The sequence below is a fragment of the Gopherus flavomarginatus genome, chromosome 3 (genome assembly GCF_025201925.1).
Source record: "Gopherus flavomarginatus isolate rGopFla2 chromosome 3, rGopFla2.mat.asm, whole genome shotgun sequence".
Lineage (NCBI taxonomy): Eukaryota > Metazoa > Chordata > Testudines > Testudinidae > Gopherus > Gopherus flavomarginatus.
This window is the reverse complement of record NC_066619.1, coordinates 143,236,136-143,262,693: the sequence shown is the minus strand read 5'-3', so window position 1 is coordinate 143,262,693 and position 26,558 is coordinate 143,236,136. Positions and strand designations below refer to the sequence as shown.

The 26,558-nt window shown below is 46.6% G+C and overlaps 1 protein-coding gene across 1 annotated transcript in view; it reads left to right on the top strand.

The window, feature by feature from the left end:
- Positions 1-26,078, top strand: part of THEGL (theg spermatid protein like) — a 31,126-nt gene extending 5,048 nt beyond the window's left edge. The window contains exons 4-9 of the mRNA XM_050948330.1: positions 55-183; positions 4,109-4,246; positions 7,958-8,078; positions 15,969-16,100; positions 18,438-18,613; positions 25,964-26,078. Of these exons, the coding sequence (XP_050804287.1) occupies positions 55-183; positions 4,109-4,246; positions 7,958-8,078; positions 15,969-16,100; positions 18,438-18,613; positions 25,964-26,078 (811 nt within the window). The remainder of the gene's footprint in view (positions 1-54; positions 184-4,108; positions 4,247-7,957; positions 8,079-15,968; positions 16,101-18,437; positions 18,614-25,963) is intronic.
- Positions 26,079-26,558: the final 480 nt, after the last annotated feature.

The window sequence follows — 26,558 nt, the reverse complement described above, 5'->3', positions numbered from 1 at the left end:
TTAGTGATCATCTAACCGGAAATTTTGTTTCCCTTTTGTTCCCTGTTTTAACAGTAGGTTAGAATGGGGAAATCAGGAGACAATTTGGCCGCTCTCCCTGAGTGCTTTGACGGCTCAGCCAACGCCAAGAATTTTGTTTCTGGCCAAACCCAAGAAAATTTTCAATGGTGACCTTCAGCGCAGGTTGGTTGTATTCAGGAGCACTCTTCCTTCTGTTGGAAAACATTCACTAATTAAATCAACATCTTAGGGTTTATTGATAATAATTAATACAAATAAAGGCATGACAACTGTACAGAGGTGAATCCAGACCATTGGGCAAGGAGAAGAAAGCAGAAGTTTCTGCACTTTCACATCATGACTGTAGCCCAGTCCACCATGAATAGCTTCCCTCTGAGATCAGCTCAGCACAGCTGCTATCTTTGAGTAAGGCAATTGTTCAATTTTGCCATCTTAAGGTGCCTGTAAGTTTGGCTGAGTTCTGCAATTTTCTGGATGAAAAGGGGCTGCAGAAGTGTAAAGCATTTATTATAAATGTCTCTAAAAAGAATGTTTTTTCAGTGTTTCCCATCTATTCATCTTTGTGGTTGTTTTGGTCACTAAATGTTGTTGCTGAGATTTTCAACATGGGACTAATGATTCTGGGTGCTGCCATTTTCAGGTGGCCAAACTGAGACACTTTAAGGAGTCTCATTTTTTCAGAGGGCAAGCACTCAGCACTTTCTGAAAATCAAGCCATCCTTTTAAGGTGTCTCAGGTTGAGCACCCAAATACGGAGTCAGCAAATCACTAGTCACTTCTGAAAACCCCAATTCTTCATAATAGAAAGTCTTGGTTCTTCATAATATAGTCTCCTTCTAAATATATGTTTGTTCCAAAAAAGTGGGAGCAGGTTGATTTTTCAAAGGGAAATTGGAAAGGTTAAGTTGTACTTCAGTTTTAATTCAGGCTTCCTCCAAAACCTGGCAGGCAATACAGGGATTAGGTAGAAGGGTGGAGCAGTGATGGGCTGTGAGAAGGGTATGAGTCACGTAATGGGAAGTTGTTGTTGCTGGAGCAACAGTTTGTTTTTATTAGAATTCCAGTGACACCAGTTTCAGCCTAGTGCCAATTTGATCTTGGTTTCCATGTGGCGTGTGGCTTTGGAGTGGAACGTTGGGTGTGTGGCGTGTGACTGATGGTGTCTGTGTCTGTGTAATGTGTGTGGGTGTGGATTGTCATACCCTGGCCCAGGTGCAAAGCCCTGTGTCCTATGCAGCATTAGACCAGGATTTATGTGGCACTGTCCCCTGCCCAACCTCTCTCCCCTTCACTGTTCACCCATTTAGTCAACTGCCTGTCCCACATGTGCTGCCACTTCAAAGGCATAAAGATCCAGCAGCTTGAGGGTAGAAGGAGCAGAGTCCCACTCCATAATTCGGTAGCTGGTGTGCAGGGCCAGGTGGGAAGACTGCCTGGTCAGAAGCTCTGGGCTTGCTGTCCACTCCACCTCCCTCCTCCCCACCACTGTAAGAGCACAGGGTTCTCTACAGTGATCTGCTAACTTGCACAAGGCTGGGGCTGTCTTTGACCTCTCCATTTCCCCTGGTCTGCAGGGCCCTGCACCCAAAGGCCTTCAGCAAGCCACAGCTGTCCTGTCTTGCACAGACTGTCCAATGCCCCAGGGCTGAGACCCTTGTGAACAATGCCCTGTGTGCTCTCCCAGACCATAGCCCTCTGTCCTTCATGACCTTGTTGTTCCATGAGAAGAAGGAGAGAAGATATGCATCCTTCAGCAAATCGTCTACATCAGGGGTCGGCAACCTGAGGCACATGTGCCAAAGGTGGCATGTGAGCTGATTTTTACTGGCACTCTGCTGCCAGCCCTGCTCAGCCCACTGCCAGCCTGGATGGACGGAACCCGAGGCCAGCAGCGGGCTGGGCGGGGCCAGTGGCCAGGACCCTGGCTGGCAGGGGCTGGCAGATGGAACCTCAGACCGACAGTGGGCTGAGCAGCTCAGCCCGCTGCCGGTCTGGGGTTCTGTCTGCCGCCCGCTTACCAGTCTGGGGTTCTGCCCGCTGGCCCCGCTCAGCCCACTGACAGTCTGGGGTTCCATCCGCCGGCCCTTGTAAATGTAAAATGTATTACTGGCACGCGAAACCTTAAATTACAGTAAATAAATGAAGACTTGGCACACTACTTCTCAAAAGCTGCCGACTCCTGGTCTACATTGTGTAAATTCCCCCTGTGTTCAACAAACATCCCTGTGTCACATGCTGATGAAGAGAATGGAAAGATATATGAATTAATAAGGTTGAATTTGTCGCATGGAATTTTGTTAACATACCAGACTGCATGTGATGATATGGAAGACGAGCCAGGATACCAAATGAGGGCAAATAACGAGAGCAGAATATCATCCAAGGAATGTGGCTGTAAGGCAACAAATTAACCAACCCACTGCCAACAACTTTCAAGAAGAAAACATGCCTTAACAAGTGTTGTCACTGAGCAGAGTTATTTAGTTCCTCTTTCAAAAGAGGGTTCATCACATGTACATATTTAAAATGCCCATCTTGAGGCATAGGTGAATGATTATTACCACTATTGATTATATTATGGCAATGAATCTTCAGTTTCATTAACATCTGCCAATTGTATTTATCATCATAAAAATCTGTATATATGGAGAGATACCTATATCTCATAGAGCTGGAAGGGACTCTGAAGGGTCATTGAATCCAGCCCCCAGCCTTCACTAGCAGGACCAAGTACTGATTTTGCCCCAGCTCCCTAAATAGCCCCCTCAAGGATTGAACTCACAACTCTAGTTTAGCAGGCCAATGCTCAAACCACTGAGCTACCCCTCCTCCAGATGAGCATTCTTTTTCATAACTTATGGATTTGTTGGAAAAAGGCAAAGCCAGGGGACAAACTGGCCATATGGCTACGTAGTTCGAAGTTGTTTCAGGGGGACAAAGCCCAAGTTTGCAGTTCTCCGGTAGCAGTTTCAATAAAGTCCCAAAAGAATAAACAATATTTTTTGCTTATCAGGTGCTAATCATTGAAATCATTCACCAGTCTGTTCTTAAAGGTTCACTGTCCCCAATGCTTTATAGACCCCAGGGGCCTAACTGCAGATTTTTTAGCAGAAGGTTTCACTAAGTGCTTATAAGTCTCAATTCCTGTTTTGAAATAATTATGAGAGGGGGTGGTTTTGATGAGGAGACTAGGCCAGAGCTCTGTCAGGGTGTAGAGCAGATTTCTAGCCCCTGTGAGAATGTGTCTATGCATTTCTTGTGCTGTTGAATATGATGCTCAGTAGCCAGAATAAGGATTGGGGATGTCATGACAGTACAAATGTATTTGTTTCTCTCTTGCCATTGTCACTAGTTTCTCATCTCTTTGCTACTCAGAATTAATACAAAACATTGATTTACATACACAAAACAAAATGCCAGTGTTCAGTAAAGTTGGTATCATAGGTGGAGTGAGAATAACAAGGCGATGAGGAGAAGCAGTTGGCAATCTGGACTACCGCATTGTAGTCCCATCTCCACCACTGATTTATTCGGTGTGGCCTTGGACAAACCTCACTGTGTTTCATTTTCCTCATCCAGAACAGTGGGAATAATCATCCTGACTCCACCTGCCAAGGGGGTTGTTATGAGGCCAAGTTAATTCTGCACTTCTGAGACCCTGACGTGAAAGGAGCTATAACAGTGCAATATATTATTAAATGTTATACTTAGAAGGATTCTAATTTGCATAAATAAACAACAGAGATATTGTGGGATACGTATTGTGAAGTAGTTTCTCAAAACTGCCCATAGAAAGGACTACATTTTCACTCCCCCCACACTCCCCCCATTGTGCTTAAAAAGTCCTTTGTGCATGCAAGCAAGCAGGTATTTGCATGGCCAGGTCGGGTAATCCCATGTGCAAATACCCATTTGTTTAGGCAGTGTACCTAGTTTGAGTGCAGAAATGTGGATTTTTGCATGTGCAATGTCTGTGTATGGATTTAAGTTATCCTGGTTTGGCCATGCATGCCTGTTTGTCAGTGTTTTAAAGAGATTGTGGTCCTGGCTGACTCTCTTCATTACTTCTTCCATGACATTCCCAAAGGTGCCTCTTCTTGTCCAGCTGTGGCCGGATGTCAGAGATCTGGCAGCGCCCACCATTGATGGATTTAGCTTTACCATCTCCTCGAATATTGAAGTTGGCAGAACCTAAAAAATACCAAACAGCGTACTTAAAACAAAGGTAAAAAACGACACAGCTCGTATCATGCTACAGGTGTTTCAAGTGGGTTTTCAGCATAATTAGCGTTCAAAAGCAGTATGCCTGGTTGGAGTAGGAGCAAAACGAACAGGACCAAAAAAAAGGGGGGAAAGCAGAGGTGCTGTGTAGCTATGCTCTGTGTGGCACTTGCTGATGATCTGCAGCTAGCTGGCTGCTGTCATTGTGTGGACTCGCCTCATTCCAGCTGCCAAACTGGGTTGAAAGAAGCTAAGCATACATGTAGTGCTTTCCTCACCTTCCCTTGCCATACCCTGCACAGGGAGAGAAGTGGCCAGCATAAATGTGAATGGGAGGGCTGAAAGTCTCTGTATTTGTGTGGCCAACAAACGCCACACTATGAAAATGATTGAGAACCATCCTAGAGAGCACATCATTACGTTAGGGACTCCTTCAAGGGCAAAACCGGTGGTATACTTGGAATAGGGAAGGGCTATAAATGTGAGACAAGGATACATTTACCATAAACACACATTCATCTGATGAAAAGAATAGAGCACTGGATCAGATTCAAAGCGCAGTCCTGATGTAACAGACCCTCCATAGAATTGACCATAGGCTCTGAGAAAGTTCCTTTGTCTCTGGGTTTGGCTAGATTAGGAAAAACGGTGAGGATAGGTCTGTATTAGCTAATACATATTAGCTGCCCCTGAGTAGGGCTGCTGAAAATAGTCAGTCCAAAATGTTTTTTTGACATGAAAATGGGTTTTTGACTAAATTAATTTTTTTGCGAAAAGCTTCTGCTTTCCATGGGAAAATTTGATTAGCCAAAAAATGGAATGATGGAAATAGAAGTGTTTCAATCTGGAAATGTTGCAGTGGTGCCTTGTGGGAGTTGTAGTTCAGTTCCCTCATGTCTCCATTCTTCTCTATCTACCAGGCTCTCCGGTTGGACTATTGCCAAGGACTCCATGATACACTGCCTCCCATCTCCAAAAGGGGAGACTTGGTGAAACCAGGGAGCCCAATTTATAGAGGAGAAAGGGAGCATGAGGCCTCTGAACTACAACTCCCATGAGGCACCATGGCCACATTTCCATATAGAATTTTTTCAGTTTTGGACACATTTTTTGGTATTTGAGTTACTGCCAAAAAAAATCTGATTATTCTGTGGAAAATTAGATGAAAATGAGTGTTCTTTGCATTGGAAAAAAAAGGGGTTGTTTCCCCAATAGCTCTTCCCCGGCCTAATGTCCACCTCTTTTCCAGGTCTAGACAAACCCTGTGTGACCATAACCTCCCTTAGCAGCTGCATTCCTCAGCATATGTGCAGCTGTCAGGCTCCAGGGTGATGCTGGTGAGAGTGGGAGACAGGGTCTGAGCAGGGCTGAGTAGATGAGTGACCACTAATCTGGCTGCCTTCAGAAGGACATGTGAAACTCACCTGTTCAATATAACTTCCTCACGGCTGCATCTAAAACATCAAAGAGGAAGAGGAGGAAAATGAGGTGAAGAGATTAAGGGGAGAAAAGATAGTGGAGTGGGTAGGGGGAGGAAGAAAGATGAAAAGGAAAGAAGAAAGGAAACTGTCTGACTTCCTCTGAGGAAGTAGGGAAACAAATTAAGCCCCAGGCTTGGTTATAACTCTTGGGGAGAGACAGATTCTGCTGTGATGGCCCCACTATCAAGCTCTGGATAGACAGAAACCATCAGAAATGGTGAACCTGATCATAAGAATTCTCTGCTCTGGGTCCATTTAGGGTAGCAGCTAGGGGACAGGTATAGAATTCTTAAGAGCTTCCCCCTGCAAAGTGCAGCACTGAATGGCTTATCTGTTTTTCACCAGAGAGATGGGCTAACCAGGCAGCAAGTTGTTTGCAGTGTAGAAAAAGAAAGGCCCTGTTTATGGTGTCTCCCAAGAGAAGTAGAGGCAGAATGTGCTTGGGGAACAGATAATCAAAACTAGCAGCTGTCCATCATCAAGTTTGCAGCACCAGACCATGAACTGTGTGCACCTTTAAACTGGGAACTGGAGGAGTTAGTGAAAGTCAATGGGATTTGGGCATCACTGCAGATCTACTTAGGATGCCCATATTCTTTATTTTCAGCTGCTGCCTTTTGCTTCTTCACCAAGTGAAAATGCTCCCCTTCCCCCATTTTGTTAAACAATGTTCCCAGCCTTTGATCTGAAACATGAGCTTGGGGATGGGCACTATCTTCTCGGGCAGTTTTTCTACCTTGCTTTGTGATGAGGAGAGGTGTGAGATGACAGGATTTCCCCTTGGCCACGCAGCAGCTCATCGTAATTCCCTGGCTCTTTCTTTTGATCTCATTCACACAATCACCCTAGCTTTCTTTGTTCATTTGACCACTGGAGTTATGCACCAGAGCAGCTAAATATTCATGTACAAAGTGGCTTAGACCATGTTTTGGTTCAGGGCTGATGGTTTTGCATCATAGCGAGGTGCACGGTGGTGGAGGGCTTAGCCACATAGGTGACAAAGAGAGCAACAACTCACTTTGTTTCCCAGTTCCAGAATCTGGGGCAATTCAGTCTCGGGGTGGAGCACCCCCGGTTCATCATGTGGACCCCAGATCCCAGGCTTCATGCCTGAGGGAACCCTGCTTGCCTCCCACCCCCCTGGGTCCCTCCACAGCCCTCGAGGAGGCAGGAATTAACCAAGGAAATAAAAGCTGCACTCAGCTATCAGGCCAGTGGCTTTATGTGGACTGGACAAACCCACAAATGGCACAGGAGACCATTTGTGGGCCCATGGGGAGTCTCGCATCCTTCCTCCAGCCAGAGCATAGTGTACTGAGTCCCCAGAGCCCAGACATACACACCAGCTTTCACTAGCCCAAATAAGAATCCATCCAACCCCCAGCTCCAGTCCCAGGACAGGCACCTCCTGCCCCTGGCAGCACTGGCTGGTGCCTGGGTGGGGTATGAGCTGGGAGGGTGAATCCTGGTCTCTGCTGCATTGCCTGGCATCCATCTCTGTGTCACTGGGCTCCTCGCTGGGTCCAGGTTGCTCCTTCCACCTTGCCATGCCCATGCCCCCATTCTGCTCCCTGGGCTGATCCCCAGCCTGCAGATCCAGGCTGCATGTGGTCCTGCTCCCTCCCACAGAAACATGTGCTCCCCACCTAACCCCACAGTCTTCTCCAGCCCCACCCCTGTGCCTGGTGATTGTCCCAGAGCCCTCCAGGGCTGCAGCCAATCACTTGCCCCACCTTGGGCTAGGCGGAGCTCCTGCTCTGGAGTGGCATTCCCCTCCTCCAATGAGGGGTGGTATGCTGGCTTCACGGAGTCAAGCCAGCCATCCCTTAGCCAGCAGAGCTCTGGGGCCAGCTCCGCTCTCTGCCTCCCAATTCAATCAGGGCTGGTGGGTAGGACTGGACCTTTCACACTGGACCCATGCCCATGTGGAGTGGGGACTCCACACCCAGCTCACTGCTTAGCAGGGTGATGGCTCCCTCAAGCACACACCTACTCCAGATAATTTCATGCACTCCCTAAGTTACACCATCTCTATGGCTTTGGTTTTATTTACACCAGGCATTAAACACAAACCATTTTTAGGGCTGGTTGTTACAGCATCACCACCACAATCCTTGTAGACAAACAACTACAATAATTCTGCAACAACTTCACTAGTTTAATTCAAATAAACAAGCCTATTCTGGGAACACCCTGAAACTGTGTCCATGTTGCATGTTTGTGTTTTTTTCTAGGCCTCGTAGTTCTCCAGAGTGGCCCGTACCAACAGCTGCACTCACCTGTGAGGCTTCTCAGCGGGTTCTAGAACTTGCACGTCCCAAATCAGTGCATCCAGGCTTCCTGCTAGACAGAAAGGTGATGGTGATGTTCAGCCAAACTGGGAAAGGGGAACCATCGCTCCCCCCTGTACTGGCTTTCAGCAACAATTTCATTTTGGTTGCTGCAGCCTGAGGTTAGCCATGGAATAGACACAATGGCTTGTTCCCGCTACAGAAACAGCTGGATGGTTCTGCTCGTTCAGGAGTGGGAGCACAAGTTGCTTGATATGCTTTTTAATTACTAGGTTAAGAAAGTTGTGCCAGACCTGCCATGGCTGCTCAGCCACACTAACTGATGCCATTTTTAAATCGTCTTTTTTCTTGTAGTTTAGTGGTGACTTAAATGTTGGCCTGTTTGCATGATTTTTTTTTAAATTATTATTATTGCTTTGGTTGGTTGATAATAGTGGTGACAGAATACACCTAAACTTCTGTAAGGGTTTTGACTTGGTACTGCATGACATTTTGATTTTAAAAAAATGAGACTGATACAAAATTAACCTGGCACCCATTAAATGGATTAAAACTGGCTAACTGATAGGTCTAACTGTACCTGTAAACAGGGAATTGTCATTGGGTCTGTTTCCAGCAGGGTCTTGCAGGGATTGGTTCTAGGCCCAATGCTGTTTAACATTTTTATCAAGGACCTGGAAGAAAACAAAATTATCACTGTTAAAGTTTGCAGATGACACACAAATTGAGGGAGTAGTAGCTAATGAAGAGAACAGGTCACTGCTACAGAATGCTCTAGAATGCTTGGAAACAGGAACAAGCATTTTAACACTAAATGTAAATGGATACATCTGAGGACAGAGAAGGCAGGCTATACTCACAGGCTGGGGGACTCTATCCTGGGAACCTGTGACTCCAAAAAAGATTTGGGGTTGGGGTGGATAGTTAGCTGAACATGAGCTCCCAGTGTGACTCTACTGGCAAAAGAGATAAGGTGATCCTGGGATGCATAAACAGGGGAATCTTGGCTGGGAGCAGAGAGGTTATTTCACCTCTGTAACTGGCACTGAAGCAACTGCTGCTAGAATCCCGTGTCCCGTTCTGGTGCCCACAATTTAAGATGGATGTTGATAAATTGGAGAGGGTTCAGAGAAGAGCCTCGAGAACAATTAAAGGGTTAGAAAACCTACCTTAGAGTGACAGACTCCAGGAGCTTACTCTATTTAGCTTAACCAACAGAAGGATGAGGGGTGACTTGGTTACAGTCTATAAGTACATATATGGGAAACAGATACTTAATAGTGGGCTCTTCAGTCTAGCAGAGAAAGGTCTAACACAATCCAACAGTTGGAAGTTGAAGCTAGACAAATTCAGACAGGAAATAAGCCGTACATTTTTAACAGTGAGGGTAATTAACCATTGGAACAATTTACCAACGGTCATGGTGGATTCTCCGTCTCTGGCAATTTTTAAATGAAGATTGGATGCTTTTCATAAAGACCTGCTCTAGGAATTATTTGAGGGAAAGTCTCTGGCCTGTGATGATCACAATAGTCCCTTCTGGTATTAGAATCTATGAGTCTACATGTTCTCTTTATGTGTTACAGCAATTCCAAAAGACATCTGATGGGGATTGAAAACAGACTAGTCTAAGTGACCAAAAATAACTACAAGCCAAAATAATGCTCTTGGCTATAGTGCATGATAAAGTGGGTTGGGAAAATGGAAAGAACTGATTGGCTGATAAGAATTCTGACCCCCTGTTGTTACTAGATAATGCAAACCACATTTGGAATGTATTAGCCACCTTCACATCAGACATACTTACCCACTGTACAAGGACAGAAGAAGGGGCCAGGAACTGCAGTTCCCCCCTTTTTGATGCTATTGTACAGGAAACCTAAATTGAGAGTGACCTCTGAAGTCTCTCTTCCTCAGTCGGTCACTCTGTATTAGGGAGTGAGAGGGTTCAGGCAGGATCTCAGACAACATGAGTCATATTCATTCATGTACATAGTAGGGAAGCAGAAGTGCTTACACTGCAGAAATCACTAGATGAGGTTCTGTGACCTGTGGTATGCAGGAGGTCAGACTAGGTGATCATAGCGGTTTCTTCTGGCCCCAATTATGACTATTGCAAAAAGAGAATTAAAAATCCTATTCCAGTACATAAATTACTCTCGCCTTTGAAGCTGCAAGTTAAGAGACCATTCTTTTTGTTAAAGTGTTTTTTAATGGAACATGAATATCTATATTTAACAAATAAATGTTATGACTGTCAGGAAGGAGGATTAGAAAATTGCTTTATTGTGGGAAATATTACTGTCATGGATCAGGGCAACTACACCTGTGTCCCCCTCCATCCTTACCAAGGTACCCACTCTAGGTTGACAGCTCCTCAGCAATAACATCTCTTGGGCACAGACCTGTCTTTCTCCCCCCTGCCCAGAGATTTTCTAGGCTGCATGGTTTCCTGCCTACACTGTGATATTTCCAGCAAGCCAGAGTACTTAACAAGCCAGTGTCTGCACTTTGCTTTCACTCTGGAGGCTATGAACAATGTAATTACCACACAGCTCTATCTAAGCAAGCACAATTATTGTTAGGATGAAAGCATAACAGAGAAAGGTGTTAATGGCAGTACAAGAACCTACATGCCTTCTCAAAAGCTTACCAGACGCTACCCCTACTCCAACCTCAGGCTCTGGTCGGTGTCAGTCCTTTAAAACCCACTGCTGGGTTATTGCCATGGTTACAAGTTTATAACCATCTCAGATACAGAACCAGAGCAATCATGAATAGCTCAGTCTTTCCTGTATACAGCTTGGGCCTTTGATCTTGGCGTCATGTAACAGATGAGATAAAAGCCCACTCCTCAGCGCAGAGCTTCAAAGAGCTTGGTTATTGCATAACTGGAGATAGGAAATTTATATTCACCTCTCCCTGGGCATTTCCCAAGAAATCCCCTTCACAATTGTCCATTCTTGTCTGGCACATTGTTCACTATAGTCCTTTGATCATTCATGCCTCACATCACAGCTGCCCCGCCCTCAGAGAGGTTATATACTATCCTTCCCCACAATAATACTTAAACTTTGCATTTCATATAATGGACCCCAAAGAAACTTAATTCAGTAAGGTCTTCCAAGATATTGCAGGCCATTGCCGCATCCAGCACTATTACAACATAGGGAGAAACCTGCTTCTGCATTTTGCTCACATAACTCGTTCTGTGAATTCTATTTGGGCGTAGTTCAGTAATTTCATTTCCTTTCAATCAGCTGACTAAAATAAAAAAACAATAATAACCATGAATCCTATTAGCTACAAAAATATGTAATGCTAATGACGTTGTATAACTATCTCTGGATGCTTTGTGCAATAGTTGGACTGTTTATGGTCAGTATATTTCTTTGTCACAGTATTTCCTGTCAGTGTAGCTGAAAAATTGATGTAGTCTAGGAAAGCAACACTTCCCTCTCTTTAGTGACTTCTGTTGTGTAACAGTAGGGCTGCATGGGAAGGTACATAGTGTATAGCCAGTTTATATCTTTGGATGCAGGTGTTTGCCTACTTCATGCCAGCTGTGAATGCCAAGAACAACATTCGGCTGAACTGACAGGATATGAGGGATATCTCAGTGGTTTGAGCATTAGCCTGCCAAATCCAGGGTTGTGAGCTCAATCCTTGAGGTCATTTAGGGATCTGGGGCAAAAATTGGGGATTGGTCCTGCATTGAGCAGGGGGTTGGACTAGATGAAGTCCTTTCCAACCCTGATATTCTATGATTCTCTCTATTTCCCAGATACAGTGTGGCCAGCAAAAGAAGATGAGTACAATAATCATATCCCCAAAAGGCACTGCAGTCCCCTAGCTGATCTTGCAAAACTCCACTTGCTAAATTGTCAGACGAGCTTCTTTGTGCTTCCTGCCATGCTGTGCCTCCCCCTTGGGAGGAGCTTCCCTAAACACCCACCAAGGCACCTCACTGGCATCCTGCACCACCCTTCTTTTCCAAGAAGCATACAGAAAGAAAACCTGACAACGGTCAGGCTGCTGGTATGCGTATCCCACTGTCCATCATGCTGACCCATATTGTCTTTTTGTTTCTTTGCACTCCCCCGTCTGTCTGTGTCCATCTGTTGTCTCTTGTCTTACACTTAGATTAAGTCTTTTTGTTCTGTGTTTGTACAGTACCTAGCACAATGGGGTCCTAGTCCATGACTGGGCCTCCTTGGTGCTACAACAATGTAGAGTAATAAATGTAGTTAGATATTTGGCTGCGTGTGTTTACTCTGTATGCCATCCCAGCTCTGCGCAGGTAGCTGGCACAGCAGACCTCGAGTGAACTGCCCAATGACCATAAGATCTATCAAGCTGCAAAGGCATTTGGTCGGGTTTATTGTTAATGAAGCATGGTTCTAGCTCCCCAGATCAATGTCTATAGATACACTAGCACATGCATGCCTGTGGCAACGGACCAGTTCAGTGAATGGCGGGACTTTCCATTCCCCCCTCGGCTGGCCAAAGACACTCCCTCCGAGACTCCATTTTACATATCAATGCAAACAAGTTATGTATTGCCCCGCTGATGTAGTTAGGTGCCACCCATCACCTTTTACATGTTAGTTTGATCAAAACATCTCTATCCATCATGCTGTCGTCCTGACCTTATCTTTAGTATGGGTCAGCATGATTCTGTTCTCTTTAGGGAATGTGCTGGAATCAAGGTATTCTGGTACCACCCTACTGGAATGTGTCTGCATGAGAGCTCTGTGCCTAGCACCTCTTTGGAATGTGTGTTTTTGCAATATCAGCCCTGTTCTTGCCAGATTCTGTGAACGGGTCCTGCCTAGCTCACAGCCTAACTTTGATCACTACTTTAGCCCAGGCCTCAGACCTTATTACAGGCCTCTGATGCAAGGCTCTCTTTCTACTACATTCCTCCACTTTTTGTCTTTTTATGCGGAGGATGTTCACCCATTGTCCTGGAAAAGCATAATGCATGGACTGAAGATGACCCATTGGACTAAAAAGTGTTACGTAGTCACCTTACACATTCATGCCTCATCTGTAATCTGCACATTCTCTCGTACGACTGATAGACAGATTTAATTTTTTAATTGTTGTTAGTTCCTTGTGGTGGACCTGGGAATGTTAGGCCCGGGACTATGACTGATGTGTGGGGTTTAGAGTTGTTTTGGGATAACTTTTGGGTGACATGAGGAGACCTTTCTACTTAGTTGGCTTTGGTCACTATTATAAGTGTATTGTGCTTATACTTTATAGAGTAGTACCGGTGTAGAGATGGATATATGTGAGGGATTACGTGATTATTCCCTATAAGCCCTGCTAGAAGGAAAAGGTGGGGAGAACTAATACACCAGGCTTTAAAGAGTTTCTTGCAGGCTGTTGTGCTTGCAGGTGGATTTTATGGGGCCATTGCTCATCAGTTGTGGTGGATGCCTTCAGTAAATGGGTAGAGGCATTTCCCACCAGGAAGGAAGATAGCCCTGTAGCTGCTAAAATGCTGATGATGGAAGTATTCCCCAGATGAGGACTACCACACAGTACTGATTCTGATAATGGACCTGCATTCATTGGGAAAGTATTCCAGAACATGGGTACATGGGCTGGTATTCCCTTACCCTTGCACATCCCTACCATCCTCAAGCTGGAGGGCAGGTGGAAAGTATGAAAAAGTCTCTTAAAATTGAATTATCCAAAGTGTGCAATGAACTGGGAACAAATTGGGATGTGGTGTTCCCATGGGTTCATATGAGAATCCGGAGCCGTCCAAATTGCATGACAGGATTTAGCCTTTCTGAGGTGCTCTTTGGAAGACCCATGCCTGTCTGGAAAAACTTGCTATACCCCCCAGGTTGGGAAACTAAAAGCAATGGCAACAACGATCTAGATAAACAATCTTAAACACTGGTTGGGTACTGCCCAAGGGTCTGCTGCAGCAAAACCAGCTGCAGAACAGCAAAAAATGAATCAAGATGAAAACAGTGATATTAAGCAATGGCAAATTGGAAGCCAAGTAATGGTTAAAAGTGCAGCACCTATTGTCATTTCTCCATTTTCTTTTTTAAAATTCATATCAGTCCCCCCTTGCTGTCAATTCATCGGGTCCAAATTTCATCAAGCTCTGTGGGGATTTGCAGGGTAGGTATTGGGGGTTCCCTAACTCATATTGTTCTGCCATGTTAGATCGTGATTCCTACAGAGGGCAGCTCGTTTACTTAACAGATCAGCAGTCGGGGTCGCCAGTGTAGTTAGATGTTTGGCTGCATGTGTTTCCTCCATATGCTATCCCAGTCCTGGGCAGGTAGCTGGCACAGCAGACCTCGAGCAAACCACTCAATGCCCACAAGATCCATCAAGGTGCGAAGGCACTTGGTCAGGTTTATTGTCAATGAAGCACGGTCCTAGCTCCCTGGATCAGTGTCTACAGTTATACTAGCACATGTATGCCCGTGACAGCTCAGTGAATGCCAGGTGGCTTTACCTTCCCGGGAGTCCTGTCAGCCCCCTCTCTTCAAGTCCAATAGGCCTTGGTTCAAACCAGGTGTACGAGCTAGGTGCCTGACATCAGACCTTCTATCCTCTCCTCTACCACACTGCCAGGTCCTTTACTGTAGGGCCCAGGGCTGGCAGGGATGTGATCAAGCTGCACATGTAGTGAAAGGGGTCAGAGCAGTGCTCACAGCTGGACAGGAGCAGGAAGCCTGCTGCAGCCTGCCTGGAGAGATGGCCAGAAAGGTTAGGTGCTGAGAGTGAAGTTCAGGACGAGTGTAGGAGCCGGGGGAAGAGTAGCACGATCGAAGTCTGTGAGGGTCTGTGAAAGTAATAGAGTACAGTGGTTGGTGGACCATAAAGAGCCTGACATTGTGGTGGAGAGGCAAGTGGAAGGGCTGATGTCAGGACAAGTACCTTGCACATCTGGTGAGAAATGACTTTACTGTACGGAGATCCCCTGGGGCCCACTGGGACTGCTGCTGCACTTTTCCCAGGCCCAGTAACTCCTGGAGACTAAGCAGTTCTGTGCCATCTATATGTGTGAGGCATTTTATTCCCGCCTCTTGCTTTTCTTGCCTTACAGATCAGCCTTCGCCCAAAATAGCTTATGTCCAAATAAATCTGTTACTCTTTAAGGTGCCACCGGACTCTTCGTTGTTTTTGTGGATACAGACTAACACGCTACCCCTCTGATAGATTAGCCTTTGTGTGCCTGGGGCACCCTGGATGATTTTCCATTGAGCAGGTTGGGTGGCTGCCAGGTACACGCGCACACACAAACTTTGGAAAGCCATCCCCTTTTCTCTCTTCATTTATAATCCCTGTATTCTCCTCCTGTGGCTGCTGTTAATCCACCCTTGAGCACAGTACTGTGACCACGCCACTGTAAACAGTATCTAAGGTCCTTCCTTTCCATTGCCTGCGGCTCCACCAGATGTGTAGGAGCAGTTCCATGACATCCTTGGCACACCCGTTGTTTCCTCTCATAAAGAAGGCCAACACCCAAACTTCCAAACAACATTCAGCAGGGGTTGGTTTGGGGAGCCAGGGTGACATTTCCAGGGCCCCTTGAATTCAATGGGAGTGGTGCTCCTCAACCACTTAGGCACTTTTGAAACTCCCCCCCCCCAAGAGGAGATTTTTAAAAGTTTCGTTCTGCATGTTTCAATGAATCTTTGTGGCTTGCTGTCTAAGGCTGACTTGGTTACTAGTATGTGTCAGAGATCAAACTTTTCAAATTTACGCACCTAAAGCTAGGGAACTACATCCCAGGTTAGGCACCCACATTAAAAATGGCCTGATTTCAGACAGCTCCCACTGATGTCAATGGGAACTGGGCATGTTCAGCTCCTCTGAAAATCAAACTCTTATACTGGTGCCTAAGGTGAGAAACTTGCCTGTGATAATATTGGCCTCTAACAGACCTGTGTACTGGTTTATTTGCCCTCTGTAGGTTGAAACACAAATTACAGACACTGCAAGGACGACTCTCACCCCTCCAAGAACACAGCGTCTTGCCCAGCCGAAGATTCGGAAGAATACTTTGTGCTACGACCGGGGAAGTCCCGAGTCCATGATCTGTCCAGTAAGGCAATGTGACTGCAGCTCTTTGGTGTGAAGGGCCGTCCTCTCTACTGATGGGCTGTCACTGGTCTCCCTTAGATGACTAAGCAGACAATACTTGTGCATTCAGTGTATAAAAAACAGCTTATGGCTTCACAAGCCAGTACCCTGCTCCCTGCCTGCGGAGAACCTCTGGGCAATGGTTCTGGGGCAATCCCGGGTCAGGCTGTGCCATGGGTCAGGCTGGATCCTGGGTGCCTGGCACATGGTGCTCCGACACCCTGAAGATGTGCAAGGCATGAACACGAGGTGGATGGATAGATGGCAGGTGGATGAGATGGACAGGCTGGAGGAGAAGGGGACAGGAAGGTCGAGCACTGCATCGATCCTCTCATTCTCCTCCATGCATAAGGGCCCAGAGAAGCTGCTCTAGCCATTAGGCTGAAGTAGCTGCTGCAGAACAGTCCTGCATCCAGTCTGTAGCCTGGGACAAGGATTCTTTCTCCCACCCATGCATTTGCCTGGCACCTGACATGGTTCTCAGGCTGGCACTGCACTTTGGACTTATCCCAGTAGAAAAAGGAGCAAATGTTGCAGCAGTACAGATCCATTTGAAGCTTGTCCAGTTTATGGGAAGAGGGAGATGCAGTGGTTAAGATGGAGAGTGCACCATGCAGGGCAGCGAAGGTGATGCGTGGAATGAAAGTGCTTTGGCATAGGATAGCCTGACAAGCCAGGGTGATATATGATCTTTGACAAGTCACCTCCCTTCTCTGGGCCTCAGTTTCTCCTCCCTCCCCTGTCCATATAGACTGTAAAAGTTCTCTCACTGCGTGTGGGCCGTGCCCAGCACAGCAAGGCCTGATGGCTGTGGACACCACTATAATACCAAAGATAAGACCAAAGAGGCTAGGAGCTTGGGCAAAAGAGAATCGAGTCCAGGGCCAAGGTGTTAGTGGTTGGGATGGAGAGGAAAGGGTGGATTTCAGAGCTAGTGATGGGAAAGAACGAGCTATGAGAGGGAAATGAAGGAGAAGAATTCCCTCAACTCCAGACCCTGCCCCTTTGTTCTGGTCCATTCCACAAACTCAGACTTCAGCCTCTAGCAAACCTTGGCTAGCTGAGATCCTGCACTCAGGACCCCTCTCCAATGAAACTAGTCTACGTGGTCAGGGTAGGGAGGAGAAACTGAGGCACAGAGAAGGGAGGTGACTTGCCCAGGATCACATATCTTGTCAGTAGCAGCTCCAGGAATAGATCCCATGTCTCCTGGGTCCTAGACACTGGACAATGCTGCCTCCCTCCGTTTCACTTGTCTCCTTCCCTCCCTCTGCTCCTCTTGTTGGAGTTATCTAACTTAGCTCTTTGGACCAATGAGGCCTCTCTTCTCACATCACCTTGTGCACCTATGGCACTGTCTCCAGACACGCTGCCTTCCTGGGATGCTGCTCCATGCAGGCTCAGCTCCTGGGGGCACGCCGGCTCACTCAGCCGCTGTCCCCAGAAGCTGAGCCTGGGCAGGGGGCAGCCTGCTGCTGCCACAGCCAGGCACTCTGCCAGGCAGCATCTGGGAGTGACTCTGGGTCCTGGCTGCCAAGAACAGTCGAACCTGTCAGGGGGGAGCTGGCACAGTGGGAGGATAGAGCCCCAGGTAATGGTGGATGGGGAGTGTGCAGGGGCCCTAGGCTGGAGGTAGGGTGGGGAGGAGTCATGTGGGGAGTTCACCTGCCCTCCCTTTAGCTGGTGCCCCCTTTTGTGTCCCTACCACGAGTCGCCTTGATGCCTCCAGCATTATAATGGGGCCGTGTAGTCCAGGCCAGAGAGTACGGTGGTGTGTTTCTCTCCAGGTCTGGGCAGGACTGGACATGAGGTTCATTCTTGCTGAGACTGAGCCTATGATGGCAGGCTGGGGGAAGCAGCTGCAGGGTTTAGCAAAGACACTGCCAGCCCCTCTGATTGAGAGGATGGGTGTAGCATTTGTCACTTGGGTGTATAACTTAGTAGACTCGGTAGACTCCCAGCTGCTTCCCGAGGATCAAATAACAGCAGTGGCCAGGCGGTGTCTGGGCAGGAGGCTCAAGCCTTTTCTCTTGGCTGTGGACTTTGCTACTGTGATCCATGCCTTTATTACCTCTAGGCTGCTATGCTGGGCTGCACTGGGTACACCTTACATCCCTTTGGGAAGTGGTGTCTCCTGACAGAAGAGTATGGCACTGGCTGCAGATTGGCACTGGCTGCCCAGTGGCTTCCTAACATTCAGCCCAGCACTTCACAGCAGAATGCTCCTTTGGCTTTAATCTAACAGCTGTACTTTCAGGACAGAACTCGAGGGGAGTGCCTCCTGTGGTTCCTCTCACAGGTATCTAGGTCTGCCCAGCAAGCAGTAGCAAGTGTTCGGACACTAGAGTTGGCTAAAGCAAAAGTGGTGTCACCTGAGTATCTGCCTGCCCATGATACTGAACGGCCAGTGACAAAGGCAGCAAAGCACGCAGTGACTACGCCTAGGATTGAGGAACTGTCCCAGCCGTGCAAAAGGTATGTGCTCACCAAAGGGACTCGCTAAAAGGAGAGGTGAGAGGTTGCTCAGATGTGCAGAGAGCACTTTTCTTTGTCATTGTTCCTGTGTTTCACCAGCTGGGTCTATGGCCATTTCGTACAGAATGTGGAAATGTATTAAGCATAATTAGTTCTTGTAGAAACCCAAAAGCTAGTTGTGCTGTTAAACACATGTTTGCATGTTAGTATTGGAAGAAGCAACTCGTGAATGTGTATTGGACTGTTTATATAGTTGAAAAGTGCTTTTAAATTTTTTGAGATGGCAGAGCTGGGAAAACCACTCTGAATTACTGAATTTACCACATTAGTTAGTAAATACGATAAGAAAAGTAAGGCTAATGTATCATACAATGGTCTTTGTTCATTCATGTAGCTTTTGTCTGGAGTGGCTCACAACTGTGAGTGCCTATCTCAGGGCAGATGGTCAGAAAACAAGGGCAGACACCACAAACTGGTGATGTGTTATATTATTCAATTTTTACCAAGCCAGTAACAAATGTGAAGGAATAATGTTAAAGGGCAATGTATCTAGTTGCGGAAGGCAGGTTACTGAAGGAATTTGCAAGGGTTAATCTTATTTAACATCCTAATCTATCATCATTTGGATGGTGGAATAAACACACTAATGAAATTAACAGATGCTGAAGAGTTAGGAGGAGTTGCTATCGCCACCCAGGGCAGAGAAATAAGACAGGAAACTAGAGAAAAGATGGCATGTGCAGAGAAATAAAGTATAATTCAGCTTGGAAACACCTCCCTCCACACACACACACATGCTAACATAGCTAAGAAAAATGAACTGAAACATCAGCTCAATCAGAAGGAGACACTTGGTAAGTAGCAATACTGAAAGATCAGTTTAACGTGCTGTCTGTCACCTCATAGGAGTTGGCAGTGGCCCATGGTGCAAAAGAGGCCAATCCAATTTGAGGCCTCAGACAAAGGTATCGTGACAGAGCTGGGATGGGTTTGAGGTGACAGTAGGTAGAAATTCCTGCTCCATTCTGGTCAAGCATTACCAGAAAGACATTGACAAGCTGGAGGGAGCTTAGAGAACAGCAATAAATATAATCCAAGTCTGGAGGATTGACTTGTGAGAAAAGAGCTAAATATACTTAACTTGGTTAAGCAGTGACTAAGTGAGGATGTGATACTCTGCAAATTTGAGGGGTGTAACCACCAAGGAAGGAGAGGAATTTATCCGTGTGACTGTGCAGGACATAGCTGGGGTAATGGGAAGAAATTGAGAAAATAAAACATAGATGGAATATCAGGAGATGTGCCATGACCGTGAGATGAATTAGATGCTTCAGTAGCATCAAGGGGAATTTTATAGCTGGTCTAGACAATACATTTCAAAGTATACTCCCTGGTTTGGCAGGGAGGTAGGAGTCCCTCACCCTACTCCCTATCTGATCATTTGATTTCTCTGGCTTCTGTGATTCAGTCTGTTGAATTCTTCTCTGCTTCTCAGCAGTGCTGTATGTTTTCTTTGAGAGCAGTGTTCATTCCTCATGTCAGGCTTAGGGATGCTGCTTTGCCTCAGGCAAGGGCAGCACTAAGTTATAGTGGGCACCTTTCGTTGCTGTCTCTATTAAGTAGCATGTGGAAGACAACCAGGACCAGAGACCCATTGTGCTAAACATCGCCCAAGCACATAGTGAGAGACAGTCCCTGCCCCAAAGAACTTACTCTCTAAGGGCTGGTCGCTCTAGAGAGATCAACCTAGCTACTTTCCTCTGGGATGTGATAATCCACACCCCTGAGCAGCATAGCTCAGCAGACTTAAATCTGCACATAGACAGTGCTATGTAAGCAAAAGACTTCTTCTGTCAATTTAGCTACTACCTCTCATGCAACTGGATTACCTACACCAGTGGGAGAACCTGACCAATCTGATTGCCTTCTATGATGAGATAACTGGCTCTGTGGATGTGGGAAAAGCAATGGCAGTGATATGTCTTGGCTTTAGCAAAGCTTTTGATATGGTCTCCCACAGTATTCTTGCTAGCAAGTTAGAGAAGTATGGGCTGGATGAATTGACTATAATGTGGATAGAAAGCTGGCTACATCGTCAGGCTCAACAGCTCGTGATCAACGGCTCAATGTCAGCCGGTATCAAGAGGAGTGCCCCAGAGGTCGGTCCTGGGGCCGGTTTTGTTCAACATCTTTATTAATGATCTGGATGATGGGATGGATTGCACCCTCAGCAAGTTCGCGGATGACACTAAGATGGGGAGAGGTAGATATGCTGAAGGGTAGAGATTGGGTCCAGAGTGACCTAGACAAATTGGAGGACTGGGCCAAAAGAAATCTGATGAGGTTCAAAAAGGACAAGTGCAGAGTCCTGCACTTAGGATGAAAGAATCCCATTCACTGTTACAGGCTGGGAACCGACTGGCTAAGCGGCAGTTCTTCAGAAAAGGACCTGGGGGTTACAGTGGATGAGAAGCTGGATGCCTGGATCACTATACCTGGAGTCACAGACAGTCCCTTTAGACCCTCGAGCCTATCTTACCATCCAGACAAACTTAACATTGGGATTAAAAAGTTATAGAAACAAAAAATCACATCACATTAGGTTATTCCCAATCTCAAAGTCACTTACCCCAAACCAAGTGATACTCTGGATCTTATGCCAAAAACAATCCTGGTAGCCAGTTCTCTAGTAAATTAACTAAAGATTTATTAGCTAAGAAAAAGAAATGAGTTATTGGGAGGTTAAAGTAGGTAAAACATATTAACAGGTGAGTCAAAGTTTGTAAATCCAAATGTTAGCAGAGATGTAGTAATCTGCCAATCTCCAAAAGTCTTTCAGGGTTCATAGAATCATCATAGAATCATCGAATCATAGAATATCAGGGTTGGAAGGGAACTCAGGAGGTATCTAACCCAACCCCCTGCTCAAAGCAGGATCAACCCCCAATTCGAAAAAAAAATGATTCTATCCACATGACCAAACTGGTTTTTTGATTTAAAGGGCTCTCTAATCCGATTTCTGTACTCCACCTTCGCAAGTGGGGTAGTGCTTAAATTGAGATCGTAATCCTGGGTTAAAGATATTGTGGACGCAATACAACATTATTGGCCTCCGGGAGCTATCCCAGAATGCTCCCATGTGACCGCTCTGGACAACACTCTCAACTCCAATGCACTAGCCAGGTGGGCAGGAAAAGCCCCGGGAACTTCTAAATTTCGTTTCCTGTTTGGTCACCATCAGCACAGGTGACCATCAGCACAGTCCACCATCACAGATGACCATGCAGAGTCCACCATCACAGGAGATCACATAGTCCCGAATCGCAGACGAGCCCCAGCATGGTCCGAACGGGAGGTACTGGCTCTCATTGCATGCTGGGGAGGTGAGTCTGTTATGGCAGAACTACGTTCCAGAAAAAGGAACGGAAATACATACGCTAAAGTCTCCAGGGCCATGACAAAAAGAGGCTACTCCAGGGACACAGAGCAGTGTCGTGCAAAAATCAAGGAGCTCAGGCAAGCGTACCAAAAAGCCAGGGAGGCGAACGGGCGCTCTGGGTCACAGCCCCATACATTCCGCTTCTACCGTGAGCTCCATGCAATTAAGGGGATGATGCCACCACTACCCCACCACTGTCCATGGACACCTGCAAGAGGGGAGTGCCACGGAGCGAGGAGGAAGAGTCACTGGAGGACGAAGACGAGGAGGAGGACAGGGCACAGACAGCAAGTGAGGAATCCGTTTTCGCCTGCTCTCACAGATATTGTGGATCACACAGCAAGCAGCAATGACAGTTGGAATATTGGTTGTGCTGAGATCTAACTGAATCAGTAAACTGCGCCAGCGCCCTTTCAAATGTCCAAAAGCACATTCTACCACCATTCTTCACTTGCTCAGCCTGTAGTTGAACTGATCTTTACTACCGTCCAGGGTTCCTGTGTACAGCTTCATGAGCCATGGCATTAAGGGGTAGGCTGGATCCCTGAGGATAGCTATAGGCATTTCAACATCCTTAATGGTTATTTTCTGGTCAGGGAAGTAAGTCCCTTCCTGCAGCTGTTCCTGAAGATTCGAGTGTCATACACCTTTCCTGGCCATTCCATGTTGATGTCGATGAAACGTCCCTTGTGATCCACTCATGCTTGCAACACCATGGAAAAGTACCCCTTGCGGTTTATGTACTGGCCACAATGGTGTGCTGGGGCCAAGATGGGGACACGTGCTCCATCTATCGCCCCACCGCAGTTAGGGAACCCCAGCGCATTAAAGCCAACCACTATGGTCTGCAAATTTCCCAGAGTCGCTACCCTTGATAGCAGCTGGTCAATGATTGCACCGGCTACTTGCAGCACAGCAGCCCCTACAGTAGATTTTCCCACTCCAAACTGCTTCCCGACTGACTGGTAGCTGTCGGGTGTTGCAAGCTTCCACAGTGCTAAGGCCACTTGCTTCTCAACTGTGAGGGCTGCTCTCATTTTGGTGTATGTGTGCTTCAGGGCAGGGGACAGCAAGTCACAAAGTTCCATGAAAGTGGCCATACATATACGAAAGTTTCGCAGCCACTGGGAATCATCCTAGACGTGCAACACTATGTTGTCCCACCAGTCTGTGCTTGTTTCTCGGGCCCAGAATTGACATTCTACAGCATGAACCTGGCCCAATGCCACCATGATCTCCCAATTGCCATATGCCGTGCTTCTAGGAACGTCTGTGTCCATGACCTCATCAGTATAGTAATCGCACTGTCGTCGCTTCCTCACCTGGTTTTTCAGGTACTGCACATACTTCTGGATAATGCGCAAGGTATTTACAATGGTCAAAACTGCAGTGAAGATCTGAGCGGGCTCCATGCTATGGGGCCTGCACAGGTAATCCTGGAAAAAGGGCACGAAACGTAAGAGGTCTGTTCAGTTCAAGATGGCCAATACAAGGCGGTAAATGGTTGTCTTCTGTAGCTTTCACAGGGTTGGGAAGCTCGCTAGAGCTGCAAGAGCGGGAGAGCAGAGTTTGCGGCAGAAGCGTGAGCAGAGTTTGCGGCGGAAGCTGTGCGGCTCAGTTCACAATGGCCGAAAAATGGCAGGGAATTGTTGCCTTCTGTAGCTTCCACAGGAGCCCAGGACCGACAACATGGAAAAAGCTGTGGAAGCTGTGTGTCTCCATTCACAATGGCCAAAAAATGGCGGGGAATTGTTGCCTTCTGTAGCTTGCACTCGAGCCCATGACAGAGAACACGGAAAAATTAGCTAGCAATGCAAGAGCGGGAGAGCAGAGTTTGCGGCAGAAGCTGTGCTGCTCGGTTCACGGTAGCTGAAAAAAGGTGGGCAATGGTTAGATAAAAGAGTAGATAGAAAGACAAGAGGACATGCGAGCTGGATTCATAGTACCAGGAGACAGGTGGTGCACCATACTGCACTGTCTGCTGGCAGTACAGCATCTGTCGTAGCTTTCACGGAGGGAGGAGTGAGTGATGGCACACACCCAGAAACACCCATGAGAATGTTTTTGCCCCATCATGCACTGGGAGCTTAACCCACAATTCCAATGGGCGACGGAGACTGTGGGAATTCTGGGATAGTTTCCCACAGTGCACCCTCTGACTTTCGATGCTAGCCTCGGTACTGTGGACGCACTCCACCGAATTCATGCATTTTATTGGGGACACGCAACACAGAATGTATAAAATAGCTTCCGAAAATTCGAATAGAATAAGTTCGAATTAATTTCATACTTTAAGGAAGGAGAGTCCACCACCTCCCTAGGTAACCCATTCCTGTGCTTCATCACCCTCCTAGTGAAAAAGTTTTCCTAATATCGAGCTTAAACCTCCCCCACTCCTTGTTCTGTCATCTGGTACCACAGAGAACAGTCTAGATCCATCCTCTTTGGAACCCCCTTTCAGGTAGTTGAAAGCAGCTATCAAATCCCCCCTCATTCTTCTCTTCTACAGATTAAACAATCCCAGTTCCTGCATCCTCTCCTCATAAATCATGTGCTCCAGCCCCCTAATCATTTTTGTTTCCCTCCGCTGGACTCTTTCCAATTTTTCCACATCCTTCTTGTAGTGTGGGGCCCAAAACTGGACACAGTACTCCAGATGAGGCCTCACCAATGCTGAATAAAGGGGAATGATCACATCCCTCGATCTGCTGGCAATGCCCCTACTTATACAGCCCAAAATGCTGTTAGCCTTTTGGCAACAAGGGCACACTGTTGACTCCTATCCAACTTCTCGTCCACTGTAACCCCTAGGTCCTTTTTCTGCAGAACTGCTGCCTAACCACTCAGTCCCTAGTCTGTAGCAGTGCATGAGATTCTTCCGTCCTAAGTGCACAACTCTGCATTTGTCCTTTTTGAACCTCATCAGATTTCTTTTGGCCCAATCCTTCAATTTGTCTAGGTCCCTCTGTATCCTATCCTTACCCTCCAGTATATCTACCACTCCTCCCAGTTTAGTGTCATCTGCAAACTTGCTGAGGGTGCAGTCCACGCCATCCTCTAGATCATTAATTAGTTACACAGGAGAAGTCTGGGGTTTTCTGTCCACTCGCTTAGTTTTTCCACCCTGTTGGAATCCAGATAGTCCAGAGATGCAGGATCATTCCATGAACCCATATTTATAGCTTTCCCCCACAAAAGGTAATCTGATAAGTGACTTTATTCCTCCATGATCCCTGTATTTGAAATGAGCATTTCCTTTTATAGCCATTAAGTCTTTCATTAGCATTTCCAAGGTTCCATTTATATCTAATGAGTTTAGTCACAGAGATATACACGATGTAAAAGGTAATATAATATCAAACAACAATCCTTCATTAGTTTTTATGAAGTTTTAACTCCTGATTACAATCTTACATGAACACACCTTTGATTACAGGGTATACATAATGTAGAAGTAACATAATAGCAAAATATGGAATATAGACAGATGAAAACAATATAATCAACATCTTTGATATTCACAATCAAGGAAAGTGCCTTGAGAATCTGGCATGCGCTGGCACCTGGCCTGTCAGCATGTCAACCTTAATTATCTGTGGCAATATATCACCATGTATTACAAAATGTTCTGTGATATATTTTGCAAAAATAATGAAATTTTAGTACTGTGGGACTTTTCACTGACACCTACTATTAAATCTTGGCTGAGAGAGGTGGAGAGGTCACCAGTGATTTGTGCAGAGTGTAACGGGTGCAGTTTGAAGGTCTCCTGAGAACATAAGTTCTTGTTATTAGTAGCTGTAGACTCAGAACTTAGGCTCCAGTTGTTAAAACTGAGGGAGTCTTCAGAAATCACTGTGCCACAATTCATACTCCTAACCCATTCTTCTTCTGTGTTTTCACTGTTTCAGGCTCACTGCGAACCTTGCTCAGTTTGATCCAGATGCCTTTTTAGTAAAGGAGTCTGCCAAGAAGGCAGTTTGCTCCAGCAGGCTTCAAAAACTAGCACACCCTATTGAGCGCTGAACCCGTTGGCTCTTAAGTTCATTAAATCCTTTGAAAATTCATGGCTGTCTTGTCGGCTGTCCCCCTCCCTAGTGTGTTTGATTACATGTTGTACGTCGGGGTCTCAAACTCAATTTACCTTAGGTCCAGTGCCCGTCCTCAAATCCTCTCAATGGCCCAATGTCACTCATGCTGCCCAGAACACGACCCCCCAAAACGCCACCTCCCACCTGCCTAAGGCTCTGGGATGGAGTTTGGGTGGAGGAGGAGGTCTGGGGTAGGGGATTGGGGTGCAGGCTGTGGGAGGAAGTTTGAGTGCAGAAGGAGTGAGAGGTTGGGCTCTGGGAGGGAGTTTGGGGGCTGGGATGTTGTGTGGGGATGGGGCACAGGCTCTAGGAGGGAGTGTGGGGATGGGAGCGGGTGTAGAGATGGGGGCACAGGCTCTGGGAGGAAGTTTGGGGGCTGGGATGTTGTGGGGGAATGGGGCACAGGCTCTGGGAG